Source organism: Aphelocoma coerulescens, chromosome 3 (assembly GCF_041296385.1).
Source record: "Aphelocoma coerulescens isolate FSJ_1873_10779 chromosome 3, UR_Acoe_1.0, whole genome shotgun sequence".
NCBI classification, from domain to species: Eukaryota; Metazoa; Chordata; class Aves; order Passeriformes; family Corvidae; genus Aphelocoma; species Aphelocoma coerulescens.
In genome coordinates, this window is record NC_091016.1 from 88,004,149 (window position 1) to 88,029,518 (window position 25,370).

The 25,370-nt window shown below is 37.5% G+C and overlaps 1 protein-coding gene across 1 annotated transcript in view; it reads left to right on the forward strand.

Moving 5' to 3' along the window:
- Positions 1–25,370, forward strand: part of MDN1 (midasin AAA ATPase 1) — a 93,563-nt gene that overhangs the window by 3,762 nt on the left and 64,431 nt on the right. The window contains exons 2-23 of the mRNA XM_069011160.1: positions 1,872–2,098; positions 3,576–3,800; positions 5,127–5,234; positions 5,314–5,506; positions 7,587–7,799; positions 9,036–9,167; positions 10,640–10,743; positions 12,276–12,390; positions 13,950–14,143; positions 15,166–15,247; positions 15,902–15,997; positions 16,978–17,090; positions 17,633–17,781; positions 17,881–17,941; positions 18,446–18,657; positions 20,060–20,163; positions 21,164–21,308; positions 21,965–22,061; positions 23,267–23,380; positions 23,979–24,126; positions 24,291–24,401; positions 25,195–25,346. Coding sequence (XP_068867261.1) covers positions 1,872–2,098; positions 3,576–3,800; positions 5,127–5,234; positions 5,314–5,506; positions 7,587–7,799; positions 9,036–9,167; positions 10,640–10,743; positions 12,276–12,390; positions 13,950–14,143; positions 15,166–15,247; positions 15,902–15,997; positions 16,978–17,090; positions 17,633–17,781; positions 17,881–17,941; positions 18,446–18,657; positions 20,060–20,163; positions 21,164–21,308; positions 21,965–22,061; positions 23,267–23,380; positions 23,979–24,126; positions 24,291–24,401; positions 25,195–25,346 — 3,095 coding nt within the window. The remainder of the gene's footprint in view (positions 1–1,871; positions 2,099–3,575; positions 3,801–5,126; positions 5,235–5,313; positions 5,507–7,586; positions 7,800–9,035; positions 9,168–10,639; positions 10,744–12,275; positions 12,391–13,949; positions 14,144–15,165; positions 15,248–15,901; positions 15,998–16,977; positions 17,091–17,632; positions 17,782–17,880; positions 17,942–18,445; positions 18,658–20,059; positions 20,164–21,163; positions 21,309–21,964; positions 22,062–23,266; positions 23,381–23,978; positions 24,127–24,290; positions 24,402–25,194; positions 25,347–25,370) is intronic.

Consider the following 25,370-nt stretch of genomic DNA (forward strand, 5'->3'; position numbering starts at 1 on the left):
CTGGTATTTCACAAAGCCATGTTTAGTTAAAAAACCCCTCTTGACAGTATTCTGCTTTTCCATAAAATTTTTAATTTAGACTTTGAATTCACATAGACAGTCTCTTTGTAGAATGAGAATGTTGCCACTGTGATTTGCGAACAACTTTATATGTCCTAAGGGTACTGCACACAATGATTAAAAACCTGCTTCCTCTCACAAAATTGCCAATGGCCTGAATTTGTTGTACCATAGACATGTAAATACAGAATTTACTGAATCAGTCACATTATTTACTGTTTTATTGTTAATTGGCTTTATTCAGATATTCAGAGCTCTGGTTAGTAAATTAAGCACCCTGTTGTGCCTTGTTTGGGTAGCCAAAGATGTAATTGATTTGAAAACTGGAGGTACTTTTTATTTTTTCCAGTGAAGTTTATTTCTGGTTCTTTTTAGCCATTCTGCCTTTGAACAACTTACCAGTCATTTTGCCACTCAAAATCTGATTCCCTGTAATGAACAGGGCCTCACTTCATTTTAAAAATTATCTTTTGTGCTGCTGTGATAGATGAGAGGAAGATAAACTTATGTCTTCTAAAAGCAAAGAAAAGGCCTGTAAGAAACTGCTTGCAATTAATGGGATGGGTTTGATCTTTGTAGTGTATATACCTCAGTTTCCCTGGCTTTTTAATGCTGTATGGGGGTGAATGTCTATTCAAATTCAGGAGACCGAGGAACAGGTTTGCATGAGTTCTAGGAGGGTGTGGACAGTGGTAGAGCCTTAGGAGGTCATCCTTTCAGAGGACCACTGCACTCTTGTAACGATGAAACCATCCCATCTGTGAGACCAGGAACAGGTTTTACCCGAGTAACAAAAGCCTCGGAGAAGCAGAAATTGGCTGCATGTGGTGCTGAAGCAAAAAAGTACCTGAATTACAGAATACTTCTGGCTAAGGGTTCACTCAATAAGGGAGGGAAGCGTGGAGCATCCGAGTTAAGAGCAAAACCACTATAGTGCAAATTCATAATCCTGATTTCCAAAATTACTTATGCTGCATTATATGTTAAGCATCATGGAAATGGAGAGATGCTTGGGTAGTAACATGACCTCAAAACCAGAGAAATTTAAGGGTAAGACGCAAGAAATGGGTTGTTACAAAGTTAAGAGGGTTGGGGGGACTAGGTGGGGGAAATGTGAGGGTAAGGTGTGTTGGTTTGTTTTTTTTTTCTTTCTTCTAACAGATGCGAATATGTTTTCCTTGTATTTTAAAGCACTAAATGACCATTTTTGTGTAACAGCATGAAAAGATTTTCAACTTCAAAATTGCAGATACAAGCTGCTTCTTGTTAAGAGCATTGCTCGCTATAATCCCTGTCAGAGCTATGAAAATAAGGCTGTGATCATGACTGATCAAATGCTTCTTTTTTGTAAAGAGAGAGTGACCATGAAGCAACATAAATTTAAGAACTCAAATTCTTAAATGTTTTGTGGCTCTCATGAAACCAAACTGTTAAGGTCAATGGAAATTCTAGGCAGAAAGATGTATTAGTTGTTATAACATTTTCCCAATCTTTTTCTTAAAAAAACATACTGTAAATTGTTTGCTTTATCTTTCAGTTGTAAAGTATGATTTAGGATTTTGTGACTGCTTTGTAATTCCTATTTAGTGTGTCATTCTGCATCTTACTCTTTTTTTCTTTTTTTTAAGGATTTTTTTTTTTTAATACAAAGAACTGTGTCAATTGAGTACTTGCTTTGGGATTTTGGACTCCCTTCTGGTTTTGAACTATTTGTTCCTGTAAAATTCACTCTGACTTCTGCATGAATAGTTCTGAAGTTGAAAGTCAAAGTCATTTTCCATTTAACCTGTTCTTACTTCCCATTCTTTTAGGTTTGGACTCAGCAGGATCGCCAGTGCATCCTCAATACTTTAGCACAGTTATTGCTGGATAAAGAATGTACTCTATTGATTGGCCGTCAAGTTCGGCCCATCCTGCTGGATTTGTTGGAAAGAAATGCAGAAGCTATTAAAGCTGGTGGGCAGATCAACCATGATCGGCATGAAAGGCTGTGTGTAGCAATGAGCAAGCTGCTTGCTGACCACCCTGATGTTTTGCCGTGAGTAATGAGATGTCAGTGTTTGAACTTAGGAAGTGTTACAACCCCCAGAGACAAGGGTAGCTCAGGTTCTTGTTAATAGATCCCTTGGGGTGGATTAGAGAGAAGTACATGGACCGACTGATGTTTTTATATTTATGTATGTGCTGTTTATTTTAGAACAATTTGGTTGCAATGGAAAGGAGATAAGTAGCTGTTTTGGTTATTATCTGTAGAAATATAGCAATATATAAGCATAAAAAATAACAGTTAAGAAAATGTATAAGGGAAAGAAAGAGGATAAGAATAGAAAGATGTCACTACCCACGGATCCAGCGTCGAGACTCGGTTGTCGCAGTTTCAGTGGCCACTGGTCCAAGCAATGGTCGAAGTGTTGATCCATTGGGGGATGGAGGAAGCCTATGAAACATAAAATTTGTTGGGTTAATAAACACTCAGGTTCAGGTGGGAATGCCCAGGTACCCACCCCGGCGGGGCAGAGTTGTACACTGTGTTGCAACACTGTGGATCATGCCCAGTTCTCTGGTGGACGTTCGTAAAAGTGAGTCTGGGGGCACTTCGGGGCTCTTTGATTTATGACTCCTCCTAAGACATGACAGCTGCCTCTAATGTAGTTCAGCCAGTTATGCCCCATCAGAAGGGATGAAAACCTTAGGGCCCATGTGAATGTCCTGGTACTTTCCCTGAGGGGAGTTTTTGCACCTGATCGAGTTGTGTAAGGGAGGACATTGTCATGATAAAAAGCATTATCCCACTTTGCAGAATTTGCTTTTTGTGGATGCTCACCCCCTCTGCCCCTGGGCTGTGACCTTGCACATCCTCAGCAAAGCACTTCTGCTTTTGCAAATGTACAATTGTTTGAGACATTAACCATTAGCATTGCAGTTAACATTTCATCCAGGCAGTATGTGCTTGTTAATGTTCCCTGGTGAAGAGAGGAGATGTCAAGATTTGAATAGTCTCCCACAATAACAGATGCGTTTTGAATGGAAAGAATTATTTAGTAAATACAAGTCTCAAACACAGTTTATTTTAGTTGAACCGTGTTGTAAGATACAATGTGGCTTTCATCTGTGATGTACAGGAAAGCAAAACAGCTGCCATGAAAATAGTTCACAACCAAAATCTCTGAGTTTAATATTAGACCTCTAGGCCGCCAGAATATAAAGGTACATAAGTAGGAATCAGTCTTACTTTTTCAGTAAACAAGAACAATCAAAGAGTTTTCACCAAAGGCAGTACTGTTTCCCCTTGATAATTAAGTAATGATTTCTAATAAGGTTAAGTGTCTGTTGTCAGCTGATTGCTGAAGTGATTGTCTTTCCCACGAGTGGATAAAGTTAATTATAGGCCTTAGTTCTTCATACTGTCAGTTACTGTCTTAGGACCTGCGCCCTGACATTTTTATTAGTGTCTGGGTTTCCTTCTTCTGACTTACATATCTGTCTTCATCTCTTTCTCTCTCTCTCTTCTAAAGATTTGCTTTAAGATACTTTAAAACTACATCACCAGTTTTCCAGAGGCTTTTCCTGGAGAGCTCAGATGCAAACACAGTCCGATATGGGCGCAGACGAATGAAGTTACGAGACCTCATGGAGGCAGCCTACAGATTTTTACAAAAGGAGCAGTCAGTTTTCCGGGAGCTGTGGGACTGGAGTGTGTGTGTTCCACTCCTAAGGAGTCATGACACTTTAGTCCGTTGGTAAGTTACATCTATTCAATGAAGAAGATTTGGTTATCTGTGTCTTGAGTTGTAATCAACAGTGTTCACATGCAATAGAAAGCAGCTTCAAATAATACCAGAAATCCCTACCAATGGTATCTGTACTTGTACTTCTTAACTGACTTTTTGAAATCTATAGTGATCTATCACAAAGTGAATTTTAGGCTAGTAGTGTTTAAACTATGGTCTAGAGAATCTTTCCAAATAACTTCAGTTTGCCCAGGTTGGTTCTTTTTTCAATTGTTTGTATATAGATTTCTCAGGGGCTGTAAAACTTGGCTTATTTAAGCTGTACTTCATACTGGCCTTGTTACTGGCTTAGTGTGGGAATTTGGTCCGATGTTTGATGTTAGGCTTCTGCCTGCAGGACTTCAACCTGATCACATGCTCTACCTTATTTTTGTCAGTGGTAGCATTGATAGTGCCTTTTATTTTTAAAAAGATCTCAAAGAGTGTTCACTTTTTAAAACATAAATTCAGAATTGTATTAGTAACACATACTTTAAGTAAGGTGTATAATTTAGGAAGGACAGAACCAAGAGTGTTTTCAAATAATTTATGAAGCTCTTCAAAATTACAGGCTTAGTCTCAGAAAAAGAGAGTTAACTTGTAATTCATTGACTAGATTTGGTTTACCTGGTGTTCAGCCAATAGTCTTAAGTAAGTGAATGAGCTGACTTTCAAACTTTTGTCCTGAAACAATCTTCTTCTGCCCACTCTTCCTTCCCCCCCGACCACACTCATAGAACAAAACTTTGTTCTTGGAAATTAAAACCAGTGTTATAATAAATGAAAACTGGTTTATGATTTATATTAAATATTCCTTTGTTGCAAGACAGCTTTATGTAGTCATGACTTGGGACTTGTTGGCTTTTTTAGGCACGCAGAATTGATTTCATTGCATTAGGTTTACTTTAGAAATAGCATGAAATGCAAGTTTGGAAGGAAAATGGTAGGAGAAAAAAAACTGGGCAAAGATGACCTCGATTCCTTGTCTCGTATGTTAACTTTCATTTACTTGGGAAAGTGCATTCCATTATTATATTTCTGCTGATAATTCAGTTCTTCAGAGAAATGTTAGCTAATTGGTGTATAAATTAAAACTGCCATGACAGAATTGCTTTCCTCAGTTCTGAGGTATTTGTCTGATCTGAAAGGATGTTAAGCATAGTGCTAAAATAATTTCTATGAATAAAGTTTTCTGCACGTTTTTCCAAACTTAATGTTTTGGTATGCAATTGACAGTTGTCAAACTACATTTCTTAAGACTGTTTTGACATATTTTATTCTAAATACAATTTTTAGGTATACTTCAAACTGTCTTGCTCTGGTTACATGCATGAATGATGAGCATAAATTATCTTTCCTGAAGAAAATATTCAATCCTGAGGAGCTGATACATTTCAGACTAAAGTAAGAACTTTTAAAATCATGAACACTATTTGTTTTTCTTGATGGCTTTCAGCTGAGTTAATAAACATGGCTTTCACAGGTTGCTAGAAGAATCTCAGCTTCAGAATGTGGAAAAAGCCCTAGTTTTGGCTAATCCAGACTCCTCGTTTTGGCAAAAGGAGAAGGAACCGCACTATACACAAGGACATGTTGTGTCGGGCGACCTCTCTGCACATGTAGTAGCTGTCTGTGGCATTGTGCTGCCTAGGCTACAGCATGTTTCTGAAGAGCAGGTATGTAATCCACGGATAAATCAGTACATTTTGTTTTAGGAATTTCTAAGTACAGTGAACTGACTTTATTTCCTGATTAGATGGCATTGAGATACTATGGGTAATGTGTGTATCTTTCTCAGTGTGTGCTGTAAACTAGTGTTGCATAATACAGACACCACAAAGAAGCTCTGCAGTGGAGTGAAGCAGTGAAGGAACAATAGTGCTGTTCGCTTTACCTTCATGTAGCAGTTTGTAGAAACATATTACAAAAGAATATTCAGTCTTACGTAGTAACTCCAATCTCAGGGTAATAATCCATAGCTGACTAAAGCCAGGATCTAGGACAGATGCTTTTACCTGCATGACATAGGTTTTTTTGTGCTATATAGACATCTTATATGCAGCCTTTCTCCAAACATATGCTCAGTTCTTCTCTGAAAAAAAAAAAAAAAAGGCTTCTACTTAAACTCTTCTAGAAGGCAGAGAAAGGGGAAAGGAAGTGAACAAGAATTTACTGTCACCACTTGAGAAAGTGTAATGCAGACTAGTGCCTTACAGTTTTGGGAAGCCCATTGAAGGCATAAATGTATTTAAACAAACAGTATTTAACCTTTTTTCTTTTAAATTGCTATTCAACTTAAGCTCTCCAGATCCCTCTTTGTAGCTACAGCCAGTATTCCTGACTGTTTTTCTCCTTTAGGTATCAGTTTTAGCTCTTAGCTGAGTTTTTTGTTTAATTTTGTAACAGTGAGCTACAACAGGACAAAGAAATGAATGAAGACTACTAGTGTCTAGAATTGTTTGAGTAGCAGAAGCAAGGAGAGGATTTTTCCTCCAGATTCCTTTTCCTGCCCCCCCCCCCCCATTTTTCTCCCTGCTTCTGTTTTTGAATTCACTGTTTTCTAGCCTTCCTAGCTTCTGCCTGCAGGGCTTCAACCTGATCACATGCTCTACCTTATTTATGTCAGTGGTAGTATTGATAGTATTGATAGTGCCTTTTATTTTAAATATAAATGCCATTTGCCATTTTTTTATGGGATTGAGAGTGGTTTGAAATTCTCTGTAGGAGAGGAAACTGTAGAGCTGTTTAAGAAGATTCTTACTCCCATGGCAGCATCACAGCTGTTGCAGCTGTGCTGAAGTCAGGCCATGCTGTAAACTGGATTACTGAAAGAATACTCATTATCTATGAGGGAGGAGAGAACTTCCCTGAAAGGAATGCTTTTATTTTTTTAATAGCCACAGGTATTTCACTGATCTGGTCTACAGTATAGTTCCAGTTACAATAGGGAGGTTCCAGTGGCAGCTTAGGAGGTCTGATGAAGATGTAGGAGCAAACTGTGAGGGGGAGCAGGTTCTCTTGTTTCCAGAGAAGTACATCAAGCTATATCTGAAAAAAAGGTCAGACTTAAATACAAGACACTCATTTTAATGCTGTGTTTTCTTTCCTCTGAGCCTTTTGGCACAAAGCACTATTTTTTGTGCCATATATTGATATGACTGTAAGAGTCTGAATATTTGGAGACTATCTGTAGCACTGATTAATTGCCATTCAATAATCTGTATTCATTTAATTTTGAATAAAATGAAAATGTTATTGAATATACCTTTTTTTTTTTTTCATTCACTGAGTTTAATGATCTTGTACTTTGGCCTCTACAGAAAGAAGTAAATACTCATATTCATTCATTTAATATTATTATTTGCATCATTTGAATGCAACTGCTATTTGATTTGTCCTGTGATTTGGACCCATTCTGATGACTGAATTTCACTTACATTGCAAATTGTATTTGATTGACATGAGTTATGACTGAATAGTTACTATGCCTGTACTGACAACTTGGTGTGAATTCCCCTTAGGATCAAATTGTATGTATACTTTTAATTAAGTGTTTCACCTGTAATAGGTTTTGGATGAAATCTATTTTAATACCTGTCAATAAATACAACTTTAGATTCCCTTATTTTATTTGATATGCAGATCTGCAGGCCAAAATTTTTCTTGTTGTTAGGCTCACTTTCCTAATTGTTCTATGTTGTACAACTGTAAGAAAAGCAAATTCAGTGTAGTAACCCAAATTTTATGTTTGAACAGGAAAATACCACCAGCAGTTTTGTTTTGGTTGAATCTGCCTTCACAAATCTTCAAAACCTTGCTATTGCTGTAGCATATCAGACTCCTGTTTTATTAGAAGGACCAATAGGATGTGGCAAAACCTCTTTAATTGAATATTTAGCAGCTGTTACGGGAAGAGCAAAACCTCCTCATATTTTGAAAGTTCAGCTTGGAGATCAAACTGATAGTAAGGTAACTGATGGATTTGTTTTACGGTTGGATCATGAGACATAACTTTTACTTAAAGCATGGACTTAATTTTCTAATAATATAATGTTTTCACTCAAAGACCCTACAGTGCCCAACTCATTAGTACTGGTCTTACTATTGATGAGAATGAATAAATAAACAAACAAGAAAAATAGCAGTTATTTTCCAGTAGGTTTTAAATTCTTTGCATAATTGTGCTGAACCTGTGTCATCCAAATTATGTTTTATCAGGACTTTTTTTTTTATGTGGAAGAGCTCTATTGATTTTTTTTTTTAAATTTTAAAAATATTGATTGGTATTGGAAAAAGCAGGATTCTGGTGCCAAAGGTTGTATGAACACTTTTATTTCAGTTTAAGTGAGCTAATGTCAGTTTAATCTGATGCCTTCTTTTTCGTGATAAAGGTGAGATAAAGTCAGATACTGGGATGTTGAGGTGACTTGCAGTTACATATTAATGATTAAGCTCTATCTGTAGGTAATTTCATGTACTTCTTGTTTTGCGTATAGAATTTTGGAGCTTGAGTTGATTTATGTTGTTTGGCACGATTTATTTTTAGTTTTCAAGGGTGGTTAGTATCTACAAGAAGTTATTAGAACGTTTTTATTAGCATGCATAAGCACCTTCTTTGCTTGCATGGAACACCTGGTTTCACCATCTCACAACTGTATCTTCTCATATACAAGACTAAGACCATCATATTTAAGAAAAAGTGATGAAGTTCAAGGTATAAAATATGTAGTAGTAAAATCATAAACTCAATTTTTTAAGCAATGCTTAAATATTGAAGTGTCAATTTGAGAGAAAAGCAAAGCTTTGACTGAATTTTACCTTTGAATAACTTGCTTTATAGTTCCTTTTACTACCTTAGTCACAGACTTTTTGAAAGCATGAAATAAAGTTCAGTGTGACCCTAGACCCTAGTCATCTGTGTTACTTTAGGTCGCCTGTAAATTAGGGTGGCACAGCTCCTAAATCCACTTCCAATTACCTGGTTTGTTTTAATTATTATGATTCAGTTAAATTGCCACTGGAGGCAGGGGGAAACCTTTCTTCTTAATTAGAAAAAGTGCAATGCTGGGCAGAGATTGCCAGACAGATCGTTTAGTGAGGTGGAGGCTGAATGTCACTTATGTCCCAACTTTGGTCCTATTTGCCATCCTTTTCTCTGGGGATGTAGTGCCCGGGTCTCTGATGTGCCAATGGTTTCTGTCACAGACGCTGCTGGGCATGTATCGATGCACAGATGTACCAGGGGAGTTTGTGTGGCAGCCTGGGACCTTGACTCAAGCTGTGACCAAAGGTCACTGGATACTTCTGGAGGATATTGATTATGCTCCTCTGGATGTGGTATGTACCTTTATGTTTGTTTTAAAGTACTGGTCTTTATGCCCATGGTGGCAGTTTTGGGAGTCTAATCACCAGGGTTCTGTGGCAGCATGCAGAAAATGCTGCTGCTTTAGAAGGGCTTGGAAAGAATTCACCTTTCTTTGTTCGCATATTTGCACACGTCATTAGTTTTTGTCTTTGTTACAGAGTAGTCATGACCCTGCCACTAATGCCAGATTTCACTCTGAAGACTGGAATTGACACTGATAATGAGCTGATAATGTGTCTATTTAATAATGTTTTGGTGTTTGAAACCAAATGTGGTCCTGAACACCGCAGAATATTGTCAATGTATGAGGCTGGTGCTGTTAATAAGATTTTCTTTTTGGTGTTTTGTTGTGTGGGGCTTTTTTTTCCTTCCACATCTTTTCCTACACATTTCTTACATATTCAAAATGTGCTGTTGCACTAAGCATTATAAGTTCTAAGATTTCCTGGGTTTTGGCTCCAGGGCAACTAGTTAATCAGTCATCCTTGCCTCTTGAAGTAATGGCTACTGAAAACAAGTCATTTGCAAGAGTGGTGTGATAGAGATGCTTTGCTGTGTAGGCTTGCTGGACATTCTGCTGGTGATTTCCTTTCATATCTGTTCCATAAAGCATCCTTTTTGTGACTGAATAACCTGTCCATTTGTTTATTAGGTTCTAGGCTTCTGATATTAGAAATAGAAAATTTATGAGAAAGCAAATGAATACTGCTTGTATGCTCAGTTCACTGCTAGGGGGTCGTGCACTTGTTTGCTTCTGTGGACTCAACTCATTGCATTCAGGATAAGCATACCCTGAGCAGTATCCTGCATTCATCAAATCCCTTTCTTCAGGTCCTCCCTGCAGGCATCCTGTCTGCTCTCTCCATATCAAAGGATCTCTGTGTGCCTCCCTCTGTGCTGAGGGGTCGGTGTGGTCATACCTCCCTTCTTCCTTCCACCACCGTTACTGTCCTTCTCTGGGGAAGGGTAGATTTTTTAAATAGACCCCAGGCTCTCCTGGGGGTAGCAGTGTATACACTGAAAAAGGTTGATGTTTGAGAATGACATCTTTGAGATACTGGTCATCTTTGTTTGGGCAGATAAAGAAAATAAAGCTTCTGATGTGGAAGTGTCTAATAAGTCATTTGATAATTTAAAAATAAATAGTTCTGGTTTGGACTTGCAGTGTAAAGGCTGTCATTCCGTTCTCTTATCATTAAATTTGAATACAGGAGAAAAAAGGGTAAGTAAACATTACACCTATGACTTCCACTGCTGATTAAAATTGCTGGGGACTCTGCAATTCCTGTTAGCATCACTTGGAAGTGCAATCTATGGGAATGGCAGTTGTTGGTAACATAATGGTGCTCCGTGGCATTGCTCCAGCATCTCAAATGTGAAATGAGTGTGGATGGTTGTGCTGTCTGTTAGTGTCATCAAAAAAAAATTTTTTTTTTCTTTCCAGATCTCTGTGCTGATTCCTCTTTTGGAGAAAAGAGAGTTACTGATTCCTGGTCGTGGTGACTGTTTAAAAGTAGCCCCAGGATTCCAATTTTTTGCAACCAGAAGGTAGGTTTGTGAGCTTAAATGAGACTGAGAGCATGGATATCCTATTTTTAAGTCCAGGGTACTTTTAAGTGCAAGATACTTGTGTAGGAGTATTTTAGCAATTTCCAATTAACAAGCAATAGAAGCCATAGTAGCTGTTTTCAAATCTTTTATAATTTATTTCCAGGCCTTTAACATATTTTCCTGCTTTTGTCTTTCTTCTGTAAATTAGTTCTTTTCTTCTGATCTATTTTTTCTGGAATTGAGTCTTTTGTATTCGACTCTTTTGGTTGCCTCATTTCCTAATAATTTTTGTTTCTGAATGCATGGTTGTCATGGTTTAACCTCAGTCAGCAACTAAGCACCATACAGGCGCTGGCTCACTCCCCTGCAGCAGGATGGGGGAGAGAGCTGGAGGAGTAAAAGTGGGAAAAATCTTGGGTTGAGATAGAATTTAGGTAAAGCAAAAGGTTTCCACACAAACAAAGAGACAAATGCTATCTCTCTGAGCATCCCCACCCTTCCTTCTTCCCACAGCTTTATATGCTAAGCATGACCCCATCTGATATGGAATATCCTTGTGGTCAGTTGGGATCAGCTGTCCTGGCTGTGTCCCTTCCCAGCTGCCTGTGTACCCTCTATGCTGGGGCAGGGTGAGAAGCAGAAAAGGCTTTGAATCTGTGGAAGCCCTGCTCAGGGGTAACTAAGACATCCCTGTATTATCAGCACTGTTTTGGTCACAAATGCAAAACACAGCCCCATACCAGCTATTATGAAGAAATTTAACTCTATCCCAGCCAAAGTTAGCACATCAGTGAACAGTTTGTATAGCAGCAAATTATAGTCTTCATTGGGCTAGTTAGAGTAGTTTCCCTAAATCTGTTGAGTTTACAGCTGGGAAATAGTATTTAACAATTGAAACCAAACACAATACAACAAAGAAGAAAAAAAACAACAAAAACCCACCAGAAAACAAAAGCCAAACCACAACCCCAAATCTAATGCTTTGCATGTGCAAGGCTACTTCCACAGTGGGTAAAAAGCCATATGGCTGAATAGTTATTTCTGCAGTAAAAGAACAAAGGGAATGAAATGTATGATGGCAAGAGCTGAGTCTGGAGGATGAGGAAGAATAATCATGAACCACTGTGGAGGGGACAAGCTAGAGATGCTCTTCCTGCATCTCTGCATTAAGAGCACAGATCCTTTAAGATACTTCACATGCCACTTCTGTCAGGTTTCTCTCTTTACAAAGGATTCTATATGTTGCTTCTGATACACAGCTGGCAGTAAGTTAAGTCTTTCAGAAAAAGAATCTCTGTGGAGATTTTGCATTATAGGAAGTAAAACACTGTGATAATAGGTAATTCAGAAAGTGTGGTTAGGCAGGGTAGGATGCATCACAGTACTGTGACAATGTGTCATTTATGCCTGCTGCATATGCTGTAGCAGCTCTATGTAACATGTTCTTTGATGCACAGAAATGCACTGAAAATGCTGAATTCTTCAGCCACGCTCAACATGCTGTGTTTCTTCATGTTGTTTTGATTTAGGATATTCAGCTCTGGTGGAGGTTGGTACAGGCAGCAAAGCAGCCATGCTGCTCTTCTGGACAAATACTGGACCAAAATACATCTGGATAACATGAGCAAAGGAGAACTCAAGGAGGTATGGGGTGTGTTGCTCCATTGTGGCATGTGAATAATTCTTTCAACCTAGGGTAATAAATGTTTTTCAGTAGTTAATTGAATCCTTATTTTTATCTTCAAGTTCCACAATAGACCCTTACAATTTCAGCTTTGTGCTGCCAATTTTGAAGTAAACAGGCAGTTTGTCGGGAAAATTTGAAGTGAATTGAACAAAGATTCCTGGAACTTGCCTTGACAGACACAATTCCGCTTTGTGTGGGTCTAAGAATCAAGTTACTTTGCCACTTATTAGCCCACAGAAACTTGAAAGCAGAGAGAAATAGCAAAAAAGAAAATTGAGCTTACTCTAATTATAAGCTTGGAGTTGAAAAATAGTTGGTCAGTTATCACTTAAAAATAATTGCTTCTATTAACATCTTTCTTTTGTTAGCATCTCTGGGAAGTGTTTGCTTTGTGTAGCTCTTCAGAAGATTAAAGCAGCCTAAGGCTCATATGAAAATAGAATTGTCTGGAGATTCTCCTTGTGATACAGAGCTCAAAACAGGATCTGGTCCTACAAGACCCTCGGTTAAGAGAAAAGGTAGTGAATAGTGTCTAGCAGAAGAGTTGAGGAGACAGTTCTGAATTTTCTAGAATGAAGAAGACAGTTTTTTCAGTAGAATTCATTCACTCCTTTGGACTCATTCAGCAGCCAGCACAATTACTAGGTGGCCTTAAATATCTGTGTGGTTTTTTTCCTTTCTTGTCATTTGTCAGCTAATTGTTAGGAATGGGGCAAGAACAATTATCAAAACCTTATGAAGAAACAAAACTCGAGGGCTAGATATGTTGCTTACCACCAGGTTCTCTTTATTATTCTTCTGCAACTTTGAAGCTTAAGTTACAAAAATGTATAGATTAAGCACTAAGATTCAGTAGTAGTAATAGAAGAGACAATGTTAGAGAACACCGACCTGCTTGCCTTAAAAACAGACTCATGCTCTTCTTGTTAATCTTAAAAGTCAGTCTGGCAGGGTAGGACCAGTTTTTCTGGCCTGTGTCTGTGAAAAGTAATTTTGGGAAGCAATATTTTGGTTGGCAACTTTAGTGGAGATAACTGAGCTGAAAGGAAACTACAGAAGGAGATTATCCCTTAAAGTGCCTTTGTGAGCAGTGAATAGACAATTTGAATGCTCAAATGAATTTAGTCATAAAAAGAAGGGTGGGAGATAAGGACTTCTGTAATCAGCTGTAAAGTTGTGTGGTCATGGTTTGGCTTCAGGTAGGATTGAATGTACTTTCCGTTCTTCCTGTAGGTATTTGTATTTGTGCAAATGTATTAAATTAATTGGAGTAGAGTTGAGTTGGCAAAGTTCATTTTTGACATAAAATCAGTATCATAGTAGTCATAATAACTTCTGTTTTCTTCAGATCAGAGATTGCAAGGGAGCAGTTTCATGTAGCTTGCTAGCTGAAGTATCTGTTGAAGCATCTCCTGGTAAAAACCGGGGTTGGTTTCTTTCCAGCGCAGGTGGGATTTTTGTTTTGTTGTTTTGTTTCATTTTTTTTCTTTTTTTTTCTTTTTTTTTCTTCTTTCAGGTCCTCCAAAGGAGATACCCCAACCTTGCTCTTGTGACAGATCACTTGCTAGACATTTTCATGGACCTTACGGGAGACAAGTATCAGGCACCAGAAAACTGTGCTGCTGGCTCCAGTCACACATCAGAAGCAGCATCAGAATCTAGATCAGAACATAAGAAACCAAATCTGGAAGGACGAGAACTATCTCTAAGGTTGTCTTTTCTTACATGTTTATTGGAAGTCAGCTAGCTACAGAGATAGAAGGGTTTATTTTTGTTATTTTTCTTTTTTTTTTTTTAATAATTGTAAGAGCTTGAATAATTAAATGGGAATTTTGCAAAAACTGGAAAAATACATTTTTTTGTTTTAAAATAATGATCAATATATCATTTAAAGAAACTCATTCTGGATTATTTAAACTTCCTATTTGCTGTACTTCCTTTTTGGTGGACGTGGGGGAATGTGTAAGTTTTGTCATATGCAGTGCTTAGTTGGTATCAGGCCATATGAATTTATTCTTAGTTATTGTTAACACGAGATATCAGTACTAGGTAAAACTGGATGGTGCTGTATAATGTTCTCTCAGTAGCTAGAAGATGATGTTTTCAGCAACCGAGTATATTATCTAAATTGTTTCATACTGAACACTCTCAGCATTATAACTTAAGGTGACTGAAAATAACTGTATCTGTAAGGTACTGTTAATTTCAGAAATTCTGTGATGAAATGTAGCTTGATGCTGAATTATTTCTTCCTCTCCTACCAAATGTCAGTTCTACTCATCTGGAATTTCTGTAACCAGTAGTGGTTTGTGAATTAGTTAGTAAATACTAGGTGTGGGTAGTACCTAATATTTTTGTGGAACCTAAGAACATTGTTTTTTTCTAGAACAAAGTTTCCTTTTCTTGCTTTTTGGAAGATCTTGTTGTTGATAAGGAATCTGTCTCTTGAAAAAAAGGGGTTTATACCTTTCTGGATTCTTTAACACCTTTCAGTTTCATAGTTGCATTATGATTTAATGGAGTATGTATTACCTGCTTATAAGCAGCATTGGTCTTTGTGCTCAGCTACTCCTCAGAGTTATCAACCTCTTTGTGTCTTCCCATGTACAATTTGCACAACAACTACACATGCAGCTGCCAGAAGATGGTGTCATGGCCTAAGCTGAACATGAAAGAAGGTGCTGTGTATTTTGGTTGTGTTTGTACCAAATCTTTTTGGTTTTTCTTTTTAGAGACCTACTGAATTGGTGCAGCAGGATTGCTTACAACTTTGACAGTAACTCTTCAACCACAGCAGTGAATATTTTTCAGGAGGTGCGGTAAGACTTGATCTAGAAATTGATTACCCAAATTCTAGCATTGTCTCACAAAGTACTCTCTTTGGGAATGTGAGATGGGAATTTTTTCGTTTTGTTTGAAGCAATTGGACTGTAGTTAGAATGTTTGTGATATCTCTAATCAGAAGCTCTTTTTGCTACTAGGAAAGTTGTTTGCAGTAAGGTGATGAACGACTTTACTGCTGTCATACAAACAGCATGGTGCAAAATAATTTTAACTGATACAAGCTGGAATTGCATATGACTGAGCCCTTTCTTTATCTTCTAACATGGGACTGTGTTTCTACTTTCCTGTTGATCAGTCTACAGTCTAGGTTGGGAATTTTTTGGGTGTGCATCAGTCAGAGGCAATTTTGAGATGTTGCTTCCTTCTCAATTTTGGTCCATTCATCTCAGAAAAGCTTTTGTGACTGGGCATTGGAAAGTTTTTGCTTTTGGTAGAAACCCACTACATTACAGAGTTTAGAAGTTCTTGTTACACCTTTTTGAACTCTGTTGTTTGACTTGATCTGAGAACAGTGGAATAGTTTTATTTGCAATGGTTGGATTGGGTTCGTTTCGATTAAGATGGTGCTTGTCAGATAAAATCATACAAAACTAGTGTTCAACAAGTTGGTTTTCTCCTTGACAGGCATTGGACTGTTTCACAGCCATGTTGTCCAACCAAGGGAGCAGACAGAAAATGGCAAAAGTTATTGGAAGTTACCTAAACATTTCAAAAAAAAAGGTATGTTGAGCTATAATTAACATAATCTTTATTGGTAGTATTCTGTATTATATAGCTTGCAATTATTCTATTGTTAATTGAAACATGTTATGCTATTTTTTATTTAAAATTATACCCACCTCTCTGTCCTAACGAGGTTTTTTGCTCTCTGTTCCATCCCAGGATCTGTTTTTCTCCTATTTTATATTCAGCTGCATTTTTTTTTTTTTTAATTTGAGGGTTCCAGGGAACCTGTTTTAGAGCAAATGGCCTCATGATGCAAAAGAAGGATTGCACAGCTGCCTAAGCACATGGTACCACTAGATGCACAGGGTAGTAAAGAATGTGTTTTTTCTTAGGTGGGTGGTTTACAGTGCATGTTAATCATTTAAACAGAGAGATCAGAGGGAAACGTGATCTTTACTGCTACTTGTTCTGTACTCACTGATTACAAAATAAGCTGCCTCTCTGGAGCTCTATAAATAACAGAATTAAACTAAATCATTTCTTTGTCAACTGTTTCTGACTGTAAAAGTCTGCAAATCAAATTCCCTCCTGTAGGCTGACAGATGGATCCCTGAAACTTCTGTGGGTTTTTCTCTTTGTCCTTCTTTGCATTATTGCATTACAGGAGTGTATTATTCCCTGCAAGTGGCAAAATATCCTTCTTTACACAAAGGGTTTTTTTTAAGGGAGGTTGTTTGTTTATTGTTAAAATAACAGTTCAGGTTTATGTAGTTGAACTACCATGGAAGTAGGTGAAGTAGAAATACAGTGGCAAAGACTATTAGGAAGTTATTAAGCTGAAAGTTGCTTGTACAGATAAAAACACTTCTGAGGTCCTTCACTGTTTTAGGTGATGAGTATTTAAAACCTGAAGAATATAGAATTTTACCATTAAAAATTAGCTTGCTGCAAAGTAATGCTGGTAGCATAGTGTGGGTGTTCTTAGTGTGATGTAAGCAGCATTAGTATTGGAAGTGTTGATGCTTTTTTCACAGGTGGAGTTCTTCTGTGAACTCTATAAACCAGAAATTTCAATACGGGAACAAGAAGTCTCTGTCGGAAGAGTGCATCTTGTAAAGAAGCAGAACCAGGCTCTCACTGTACAGAGGTAAAATATCCTGTAGTTTCCATGTGAATCGAAATGTTTTGTGGTGGAGTAGAATAGACTGCAAGTCACAGGGTTAAGGAAAATGTGAATTGGGTATTCTCACCCTAATGAAAGGAATGTGAGAGCTCTTTCCCTTGTGATCTTAGTTTTACCTTGTGTATCTTTAAGAGTTGTCTGCATTGTGCTTCTGGCAGATAAAGCCATAGAGATTTTCAGCTTCTTTGAAGTAGAGTGTCTTCAAAGCAGTGTGGGGCCACAGCAGTTATAAAATGATTTTGATGGATCTGCCTTTGTAAAGGGAGATTTTTGTAGTATGTGTTGCTAACTCCATTGGCCAGGAAGTTACTTGGGAACCCTGAATTTTTAGGTTGTATCTTGAGAAAAGTAAGTATCTTAGAAGGATATCTTAGAACTATTTCTTTTCAGACCTATATTAAAAAAAAATCCTAAATCAAACCACTCCACTAAAAAATGGTGACAGTAAAATTGGAATGAGCTCTTTGATAAATCTTAGTTTTGAATAACTTGCTTTGTTTTTTCAGGGCAAAACATACCTTTGCTGCCACACGGCCATCTGCAGTATTGATTGAACAGCTTGCAGTGTGTGTTGTCAAAGGAGAGCCTGTGCTTTTGGTTGGTGAAACAGGAACTGGCAAAACTTCAACAGTTCAGTATCTAGCTCACATTACAGGTAAATAATGAGTGAAAATTGTAACTTACATGAAGATAATTTAAAAAACAACAAATGAACAAACCACAAGTTGATGGCACTTTCTGTTTCTGTTTCAAGGACAACGTTTGAGGGTTGTCAACATGAACCAACAAAGTGACACAGCAGATCTCTTAGGGGGGTGAGTCACTGAGTCACTGACCACTGTTCTGTCTGTTCTGTGTAACAAATGGGCAGTATCTGTTTAATAGTAGGATGTATGTCTTAAGAAACATGTTTGCATGCAGGAACCCTCTTGTCCCTGCTGCAGAACAGAGCAATTTTCACTGAATTATGTGCAGAGCTGTGTGTGATTGAATAATTCAGAAACACAGCCCGATGTCTTTAAAAATGGCTAAGTTGTTCAATAGAAATCTGATGTAATATTCACTGGACATATTGTTTGGTAGTATTACAAATATTTTGCTTGTCAGGGTGTTCCTGTCTTTATAAAATTGCCTCATGAAGTACATTTAAATATGTGCAATTTTACATGGTTTGTTAGTTGAGTAAAAAACTTCAAAAACAAGGGTTCATCCATGCAGCATATTGTTGTTACAAGTAACTGGTTTTGGGGTTGTTTTCTTTTTTAAGTCCACAGATAACTCTGTCTCACATGAGTAATTACTGTTTTGCTTCTCTTCAGTTACAAGCCTGTGGATAACAAGCTGATCTGGCTCCCTCTGCGAGAGTCTTTTGAAGAACTCTTCTCTCAGACATTCTCTAGGAAGAAAAATCAAACATTCTTGGGACACATTCAGACTTGCTACAGGCAGAAACGTTGGCATGATCTGCTAAAACTAATGCAACATATTCATAAATCTGCTATTAATAAAGAAGTAAAAGAAAATGCAGCTGGTAAGACTTCAGATGGATCAAACACACATTAGTGCTGAACCACTGCAGAGGGTAGATAAATACTGGTGACTTTTGTTCTTTTAATTTGGGTTTGTTTGAGGTTTAGGGGGTTTTCCCTCCCCCTATATTACATCTTCTTTTCTGGTTTTGAGAAATGCAATGTCAACATTGAAACAAGACATTCAGAACTCTGTTAGAATAGTGATTGGGTTGTGTTTTGTTTTGTTTTTCCTTTTTCTATCTCATCTCTACTGTTAGCTATGCCTGACAGTGTGGAGGTTGACTTGTCTGCCCTATGGTACCCTTGACATCTGGTCTCCACTCAGCACTTGTTTGCTGTGCTGGTGAGCAGTCCTGGTTGGTTGTGTGTCAATCTTCTATGTGAATGCATTCATACTTTCAGTCCTGGAACCTGCTATGTCTCACAAATATGTCCTATTTAAAATACAAAGCAACAACAAAAAACCCAAGCCCAAAGTAATAACTGTTTTAGGGTAGTAATAATTTTAAGGGCTTGCTTTTGCCTTGGTTCCTCTGGCAGTGATGCTGACTTGCCTAGTGCTTTATTTTATTTATGTGTGGTTTAGTCTCCAAATAGGTCTTCCTTGTTTTATACTTCACAACCCGTTTTGGGATTGGGGCAGTGTTGATACTTTGTCTTGTACGCCTTTGTTTCTGGTTCTAGACCAGCCAAATAAGTGAAGTTGTAGCTTTCATTCAGTTTGGGTTAAGTAAAATTAATTATGAACTTTATCTCCACTCTTCTTTTAAGTGATATTAAATTAAAAGCCCACAAATGTAAAAAAAAAAATGGTTTAAAGACCGCTTAATCCAAGAATTGACAATGCTAAAATAAAGACAAGCTGAAATCTGTAACTTGCAAAGTTTCCTGAGGAATTTTGATGCTGTATGTAGCTCAGCTAGTGATTTTAAACACGTAACTGAAATCAGTGCTATAGTAAATAATGTTGTAACTGATAAGCATCAGTGTGTTTATTGATACTGAAGTGTTCATTGTTAATCTGTTCTGTCATAAGGGTTATAAATTTGGATTTATTTTTTTGATATGTCTTTCTGTCTCTGGAAATCAGAGTGGTAACAGTCATGCTGGAACAAAGTGCAGTGTGTTTGTTCCTCATCTAGGAATGAATAGCAAATTATCTGAGCACTATCCACCTACAGATAAATTGAAAAAGAAAAAAACCACGTACGCAAAAACTAAACCAACAAGATTAAATAATTATTTTAATTTGTGGTGTGTCACCTGCAGGACTTGAATGTTTTTGTTGCTCAAGCTTGCTTTTGTCTCTGTGCTGGAAACAACTTGATTAAAATGCTGTTGTCAGACATTTTTTTGTGATACTGTTCGGATGGTCCAAACTTAAATTTGTTTTGCTTGCAGGCTTGCCACTGAAGGAAAAGTGGGAGGCATTTGGTCTTAAACTGAATCACGCTCATCAACAGATGAAAATGACAGAAAATGCTCTTCTCTTTGCATTTGTTGAGGTATTTAGGGATTTGCATTTTGATGCTAGGAGAAATAAGAAGAAGTATTTAAAAGTCTTTGCAATGAGTATTATATAAATAGCTTCCTGGCAAGAACCTTGATGTGAAGTAAAATGTGTTCCATGATAACTCATGAAACAAAGTGTGCAGCTTCAAGGAGGCAATGTTTAGATGGGGAGTGGGAGAATGTTTTGTGGTAGCACATTAAATCAGTGCTGTATAATAGGAATTAGGACTGGTATGATAAAATAATATGTCATACCATCTTTTCAACTGTATCAGATTAGAAAAAACTTCTTGACTAGTCTCCAGTAGCTCATGCTTCTGTCTAGGGATTCCTGTGAAAGATTTAATATTAAAGATTGATTATTTATCTAAAAGTGATTTTTCAAAACATTCCCAACCCATAATATGTTTTAATGACATTAAGTGTGATTAGGAGAAATTGTGAGGTAAATGCATGCTTGTTCCTTGTCACCCTGTTAGTCTGAATATATGCGCTCAAATTTCATGTAAAGTGTGTAAAATGTTGACCAGTCCTCTATAAAAAATGTATTTATGAATAGTTGGAGAGCCTTTGACTTAAATATAGTCATGTTTTAATTAATATAGTTATTGTTTTAATTAATAAGGTACAGATTCCATAGGAGCGTAATATTGCTTGTGTCTTTGGATTAACTGTCTTTATTCTAATGTGGTGTCAGTGGTAGGTATCACCAACAGGCAGCATTGCACAAATAAGAGATCTTAAATCTGTTACATTTGAGCCAGTCAAACTGGTGTCTGATGTAATGGTATGATAACTGCCTGACTTCTGTGACTGGCAAAATAATTGCTGTTATTGAGAGAGAGCAGTAAAACTGCTATTGCTGTAAAAGGTCTGGAACTGCCATTTGTGTAATCAAGGCACAGAGTGCACACCAAGTATTTCCAGTATCTGAATGCTTCAGTTGATATATCATTGCTGGCAACATGATTAAGAAATTTGTCTTATTTTTAGGGTACTCTAGCACAAGCAGTAAAAAAAGGAGAGTGGATTTTATTGGATGAAATTAACTTGGCTGCAGCAGAGACTTTGGAGTGCCTGAGTGGTTTATTGGAAGGATCATCTGGGTCACTGGTGTTACTAGACAGAGGAGACACAGGTACTATTTCTATGCTTTCTTTTCTATATCTTGGTATCCAGCTGACTTCCCTATCCTGTGTAGCTCAAAATAAATTGAGATCATTTACCATTAAAATGAATGTGTGCAAAAGAGAGTGATGTGCTCTTTGTAGGCTTCATACTTCTTTGCAAGAAGTCCAAAACACTGGTGTGTTCTCAACAGCACTGCAGAGGCTGCTGTGTAGGAAGTTAACTCCTTTTACAGATGTAAAGGTAAAAAAATGCAGTTTCTGAATGCTGCTCTCAAGAGCTACAGACAGAGGCAAGTGTTGTGTGAACATCCTAGGCTGGATTTTCTTCCTGGCCAAGGGAAGCACTGGCTATTGTTCTGAAAGAGACAAAAAGAGTTGCAAGTTTAGAGCTTACATAATTTTTGAAACATTTTGGGTTGTTAAAACATCTTGCTATGCACAAAAAAGTCAAGGTTTCACTTGCCTGTGGCTGTTGTGAAGATGCAGGTACTTCTGAGAAAATCATGTGGGGTTATTCTCTGAAAATTTTTGCCACTGGCATTTTTAAGAAATTTTAATAGTGCAGCAATAGAAAGTTGCCTTAGATAAAATATACCTTATTTAACATAATAAATATCCAGTGTTTATTGTGAATCTTATGTCTTTTATTTCTGCTTTACTTTAGAGCCTCTTGTCCGTCACCCTGATTTTCGCTTGTTTGCATGCATGAATCCAGCTACAGATGTTGGAAAGAGAAATCTTCCACTAGGAATAAGAAACAGGTAGGAAATAATGATTCTGGGACAAAATAGTCACTGTCTTTTTCAGAGTTTAATTAGTTTCAGGAGTTGATCAGTGAAGAATGCCTTATCTGAAGCCTGAGGATACAAGTCTGGACTCAAATTTACTGCCTGTGAGAGATGCTTTCCACATTATGGTGAAGGTTTTTAATGAAAAAGAATCAGCAAAATACTTTGGTGAAGTAGCTGAGCTGTGAGCAAGTGGTCTAGCAGTAGTATAGAGTGTTGTCAGTGGGGGCAGGAAATGATTATTCTTCACAAGCTGTCAGTACCTGGGAATGCTACTGCAGCAGTTTATGTTCCTGATGGGAGTAATAAAGACAAGTAAGTGCTTTGTGTCTGTTTAGCAGCTTTTCTCTTGATAACTCAGAGGTGTTGATGATCCTTGCAAAAAGCTTCATATCCAGTCTTGTGCACTCAAAAGGAAGAGGATTTGCATGGTGGAGCAGATGTGTGATATTCAAAATATTTGATGTGTGGTCTTAAAACATGTAAGTTGTGGCAAGGAATTTGGAATTGTGGCAGATGCGTTCTTCAGTACCATCTACCTTCCTGTATGCACAGATCTCCTGCTTGATGCAGTTTCCCTCATGAGTGCCAAAAGTTGCCTGTATAGTCCCTTCCCAGATTCCCAAACACTTTGCAAGACTGTGGAGATGCACCACCTATGTGTAACTAGTCATTTCCGGTGGCAAAGCAAGGTTTTATTGCTATTGGCTGTCTTGCAGAATCGTGAAAGGAAAGAAAGCGAGTGTAATATAGGACAGAGTCCAGCATCAGCATAACTTGCTAAGTTTAAATGAATTTGTATTTCTATTTGTCAAAAATACCTACTACTGTTTGTCAATAATAGGCTGTGTCAGTACTGCATTGTTCAGGCTGTAACATTTGGGTATCTATTGCAAATTGTTTAAAATTGTAATTTAAGTCACATTGTTCACTTTCAGTCTAAGAAATTAAACTAATTCAGATAAATTACTTGAAAGTATTAGTAATACCTTATTTTTCAACTGTTCTGGTTCTTGAGTCTGTCTGTAGGTTTGACAGTCTATAGGTCTATAGCTTTAACTACCCGTATTCTGTTACTAAAAAATTTAAAATGTTACATACCATGAGATTTATAGATAACATGATTTTTCAATATGGACAAGTGCCATAAGTGCTACAGATTGATTTGATTCTTTCAGGTTTACTGAACTTTATGTAGAAGAATTGAGAAATGAAGGAGACTTGCAGATTCTTATCATGGATTATCTGAGAAGCTTGAATGTGAACAAAAGCACAGTACAAGGAATTGTGAAGTGAGTTGACTGTAATCTCTTAAAATTCTTAATGAAATAAGTCACAAAAAGAAAGTATGTAACTGTAATCTGTGGCTAGACTGCTTTGGGAAACACTGTAATGCTCCCCATGCAGCAGTTGGCACAGCTTTAGGAAACAGAAGAGCATAGACATCCATCTTGATTCTGAAGGTTTCTGTACTTGTGGGAAGGAAATTTCTATTTTTTTGTTAATTCAGAATTGTTTTCTTGGTGGCACCAGTTAAAAAGTATTGTTGTTTCAGTCCTGTTTCACATCTGAGAGACTAAAATGGTTTGTGTGTTTGTCTAGAGTTACTTTTCTTTCCTGTAGTGTAAGGTGAACTATCTCACATTTAGAATACTTGGAGTTTATAGTCACTCCCTGTATATCAAGCTCTCTCAAAAATACAGTTCTAAAAATACTCTGTTGCTTTGCTTCACTGATTGTACAGATGGCAGAGCTTGGCATGGCTTTCCCAGCCTGGAGCTTCTAAGAAAAGTTCCAGTTGGGAATAGGCTGAGGTGTTCGTACTTGGGTTTGAATTCCTTGGAGCAGTGGTCTGATCAGTAACAGGTCTGTGTAACTTTGTTTTTGCAGCTTTTATTTGTCTGTGAGAAAGGAAGCAGAAACAAAGTTGGTGGATGGAACTGGCCACAGACCTCACTACAGTCTCCGTACCCTGTGCAGGGCATTGAGATTTGCAGCATCTAATCCGTGTGGCAGCATAGCACGCTCCCTGTATGAGGTGATCACCTGTGCTAGCATTTGTTTCATTGTGTATTCACTACAGAGGTTGTTTGGGTAAAAGATAATCCTCTCTAGGTTCAGTATTGAACAGAAATGGTTCTTTAATCTTTATCTTTTTCCCTACTTTTCATATTTATCACTGAAAATAATTCTTCTTCTTAGGGTTTCTGTTTGAGTTTCCTGACGCAGCTTGACAGAGGTTCTCACCCAGTGGTTCAAAAGCTAATTTGCCAGCATATAGTCTCTGGCAACATCAAAAGCCTTCTCAAGCAGGTAGGCAACTAAGATTATGAAGAGCTGTCTGGTATTTAAAGTGGAATTTATTTTGAGTTGTCTTCTCTCCTTTTTTTCCCTCTACATTTCCTTCTTGCAGTTCTGTTTTTCATTTTATAAAGATAAGAACTAGAAAAAATTAGTACCATTCTTCTGTAGTTTTTCACTTTGCTTGAATGTTTGTATGTGAGCTCATTTATTTGTTTATTTATTCAGGCTTCCAGCACTGTGGAGTGTGGGCAGCTTAATGCAGTGGCTCCAACTGTAAAGCTTTCACAGACTTTTGAGGAGCTTTCTCAGGCTTTATATTTTTAGACTCTGAATGCAGAACATATGGATATGTAGAAGCATCTGTGCTTTGTCTTTTATGGGAAAGGAAGAATATCACTAGTGCTGGGAACTGAACATGAGTTTGCATGGGGGATGGGGAAGCCAGTTTAAGAGATGGGTATTTGTTTCAAAATAAACCCTTTCATACCAGAAAATGTGTATGAGCATAAAAAGATTAAAGCAAAGTTCCTGCTTGAAAATGCCCTTCAAAATTCAGTGCTAGGGCTCTTGAGACATTTTTATCTTCATGGCACCAGCAAAGATTCCTGCTTCATGACCCTGAAATAATCTGGTCAAGTTTTTCCTGTAATTTGCATTCTGTGGCAGTGCTTATTGCAGGAGTGCTCAGGAATTGATTTAAAATTTCTTTAGAGCATAGGTAGCAGTGGTGTAACAGTAGTTGTTTTCATTAGCAAACTGAAACCCGTTTGTATAATCTGTTATTTCTATCATGTGTCCTTAGCAAATACCAAAACCCCAAGGAGGGAGTTTTATACTTATAGAAGGATACTGGATTTCAGCTGGCGACAAAGAACCTACAGTAGATGAGAGTTACGTGCTCACCCCTTCAGTTAAGCTTAATCTGAAAGACATTGTCAGGGTTGTGTCTGCAGGGTAAGTGTTTCAAGTTTTTAATTA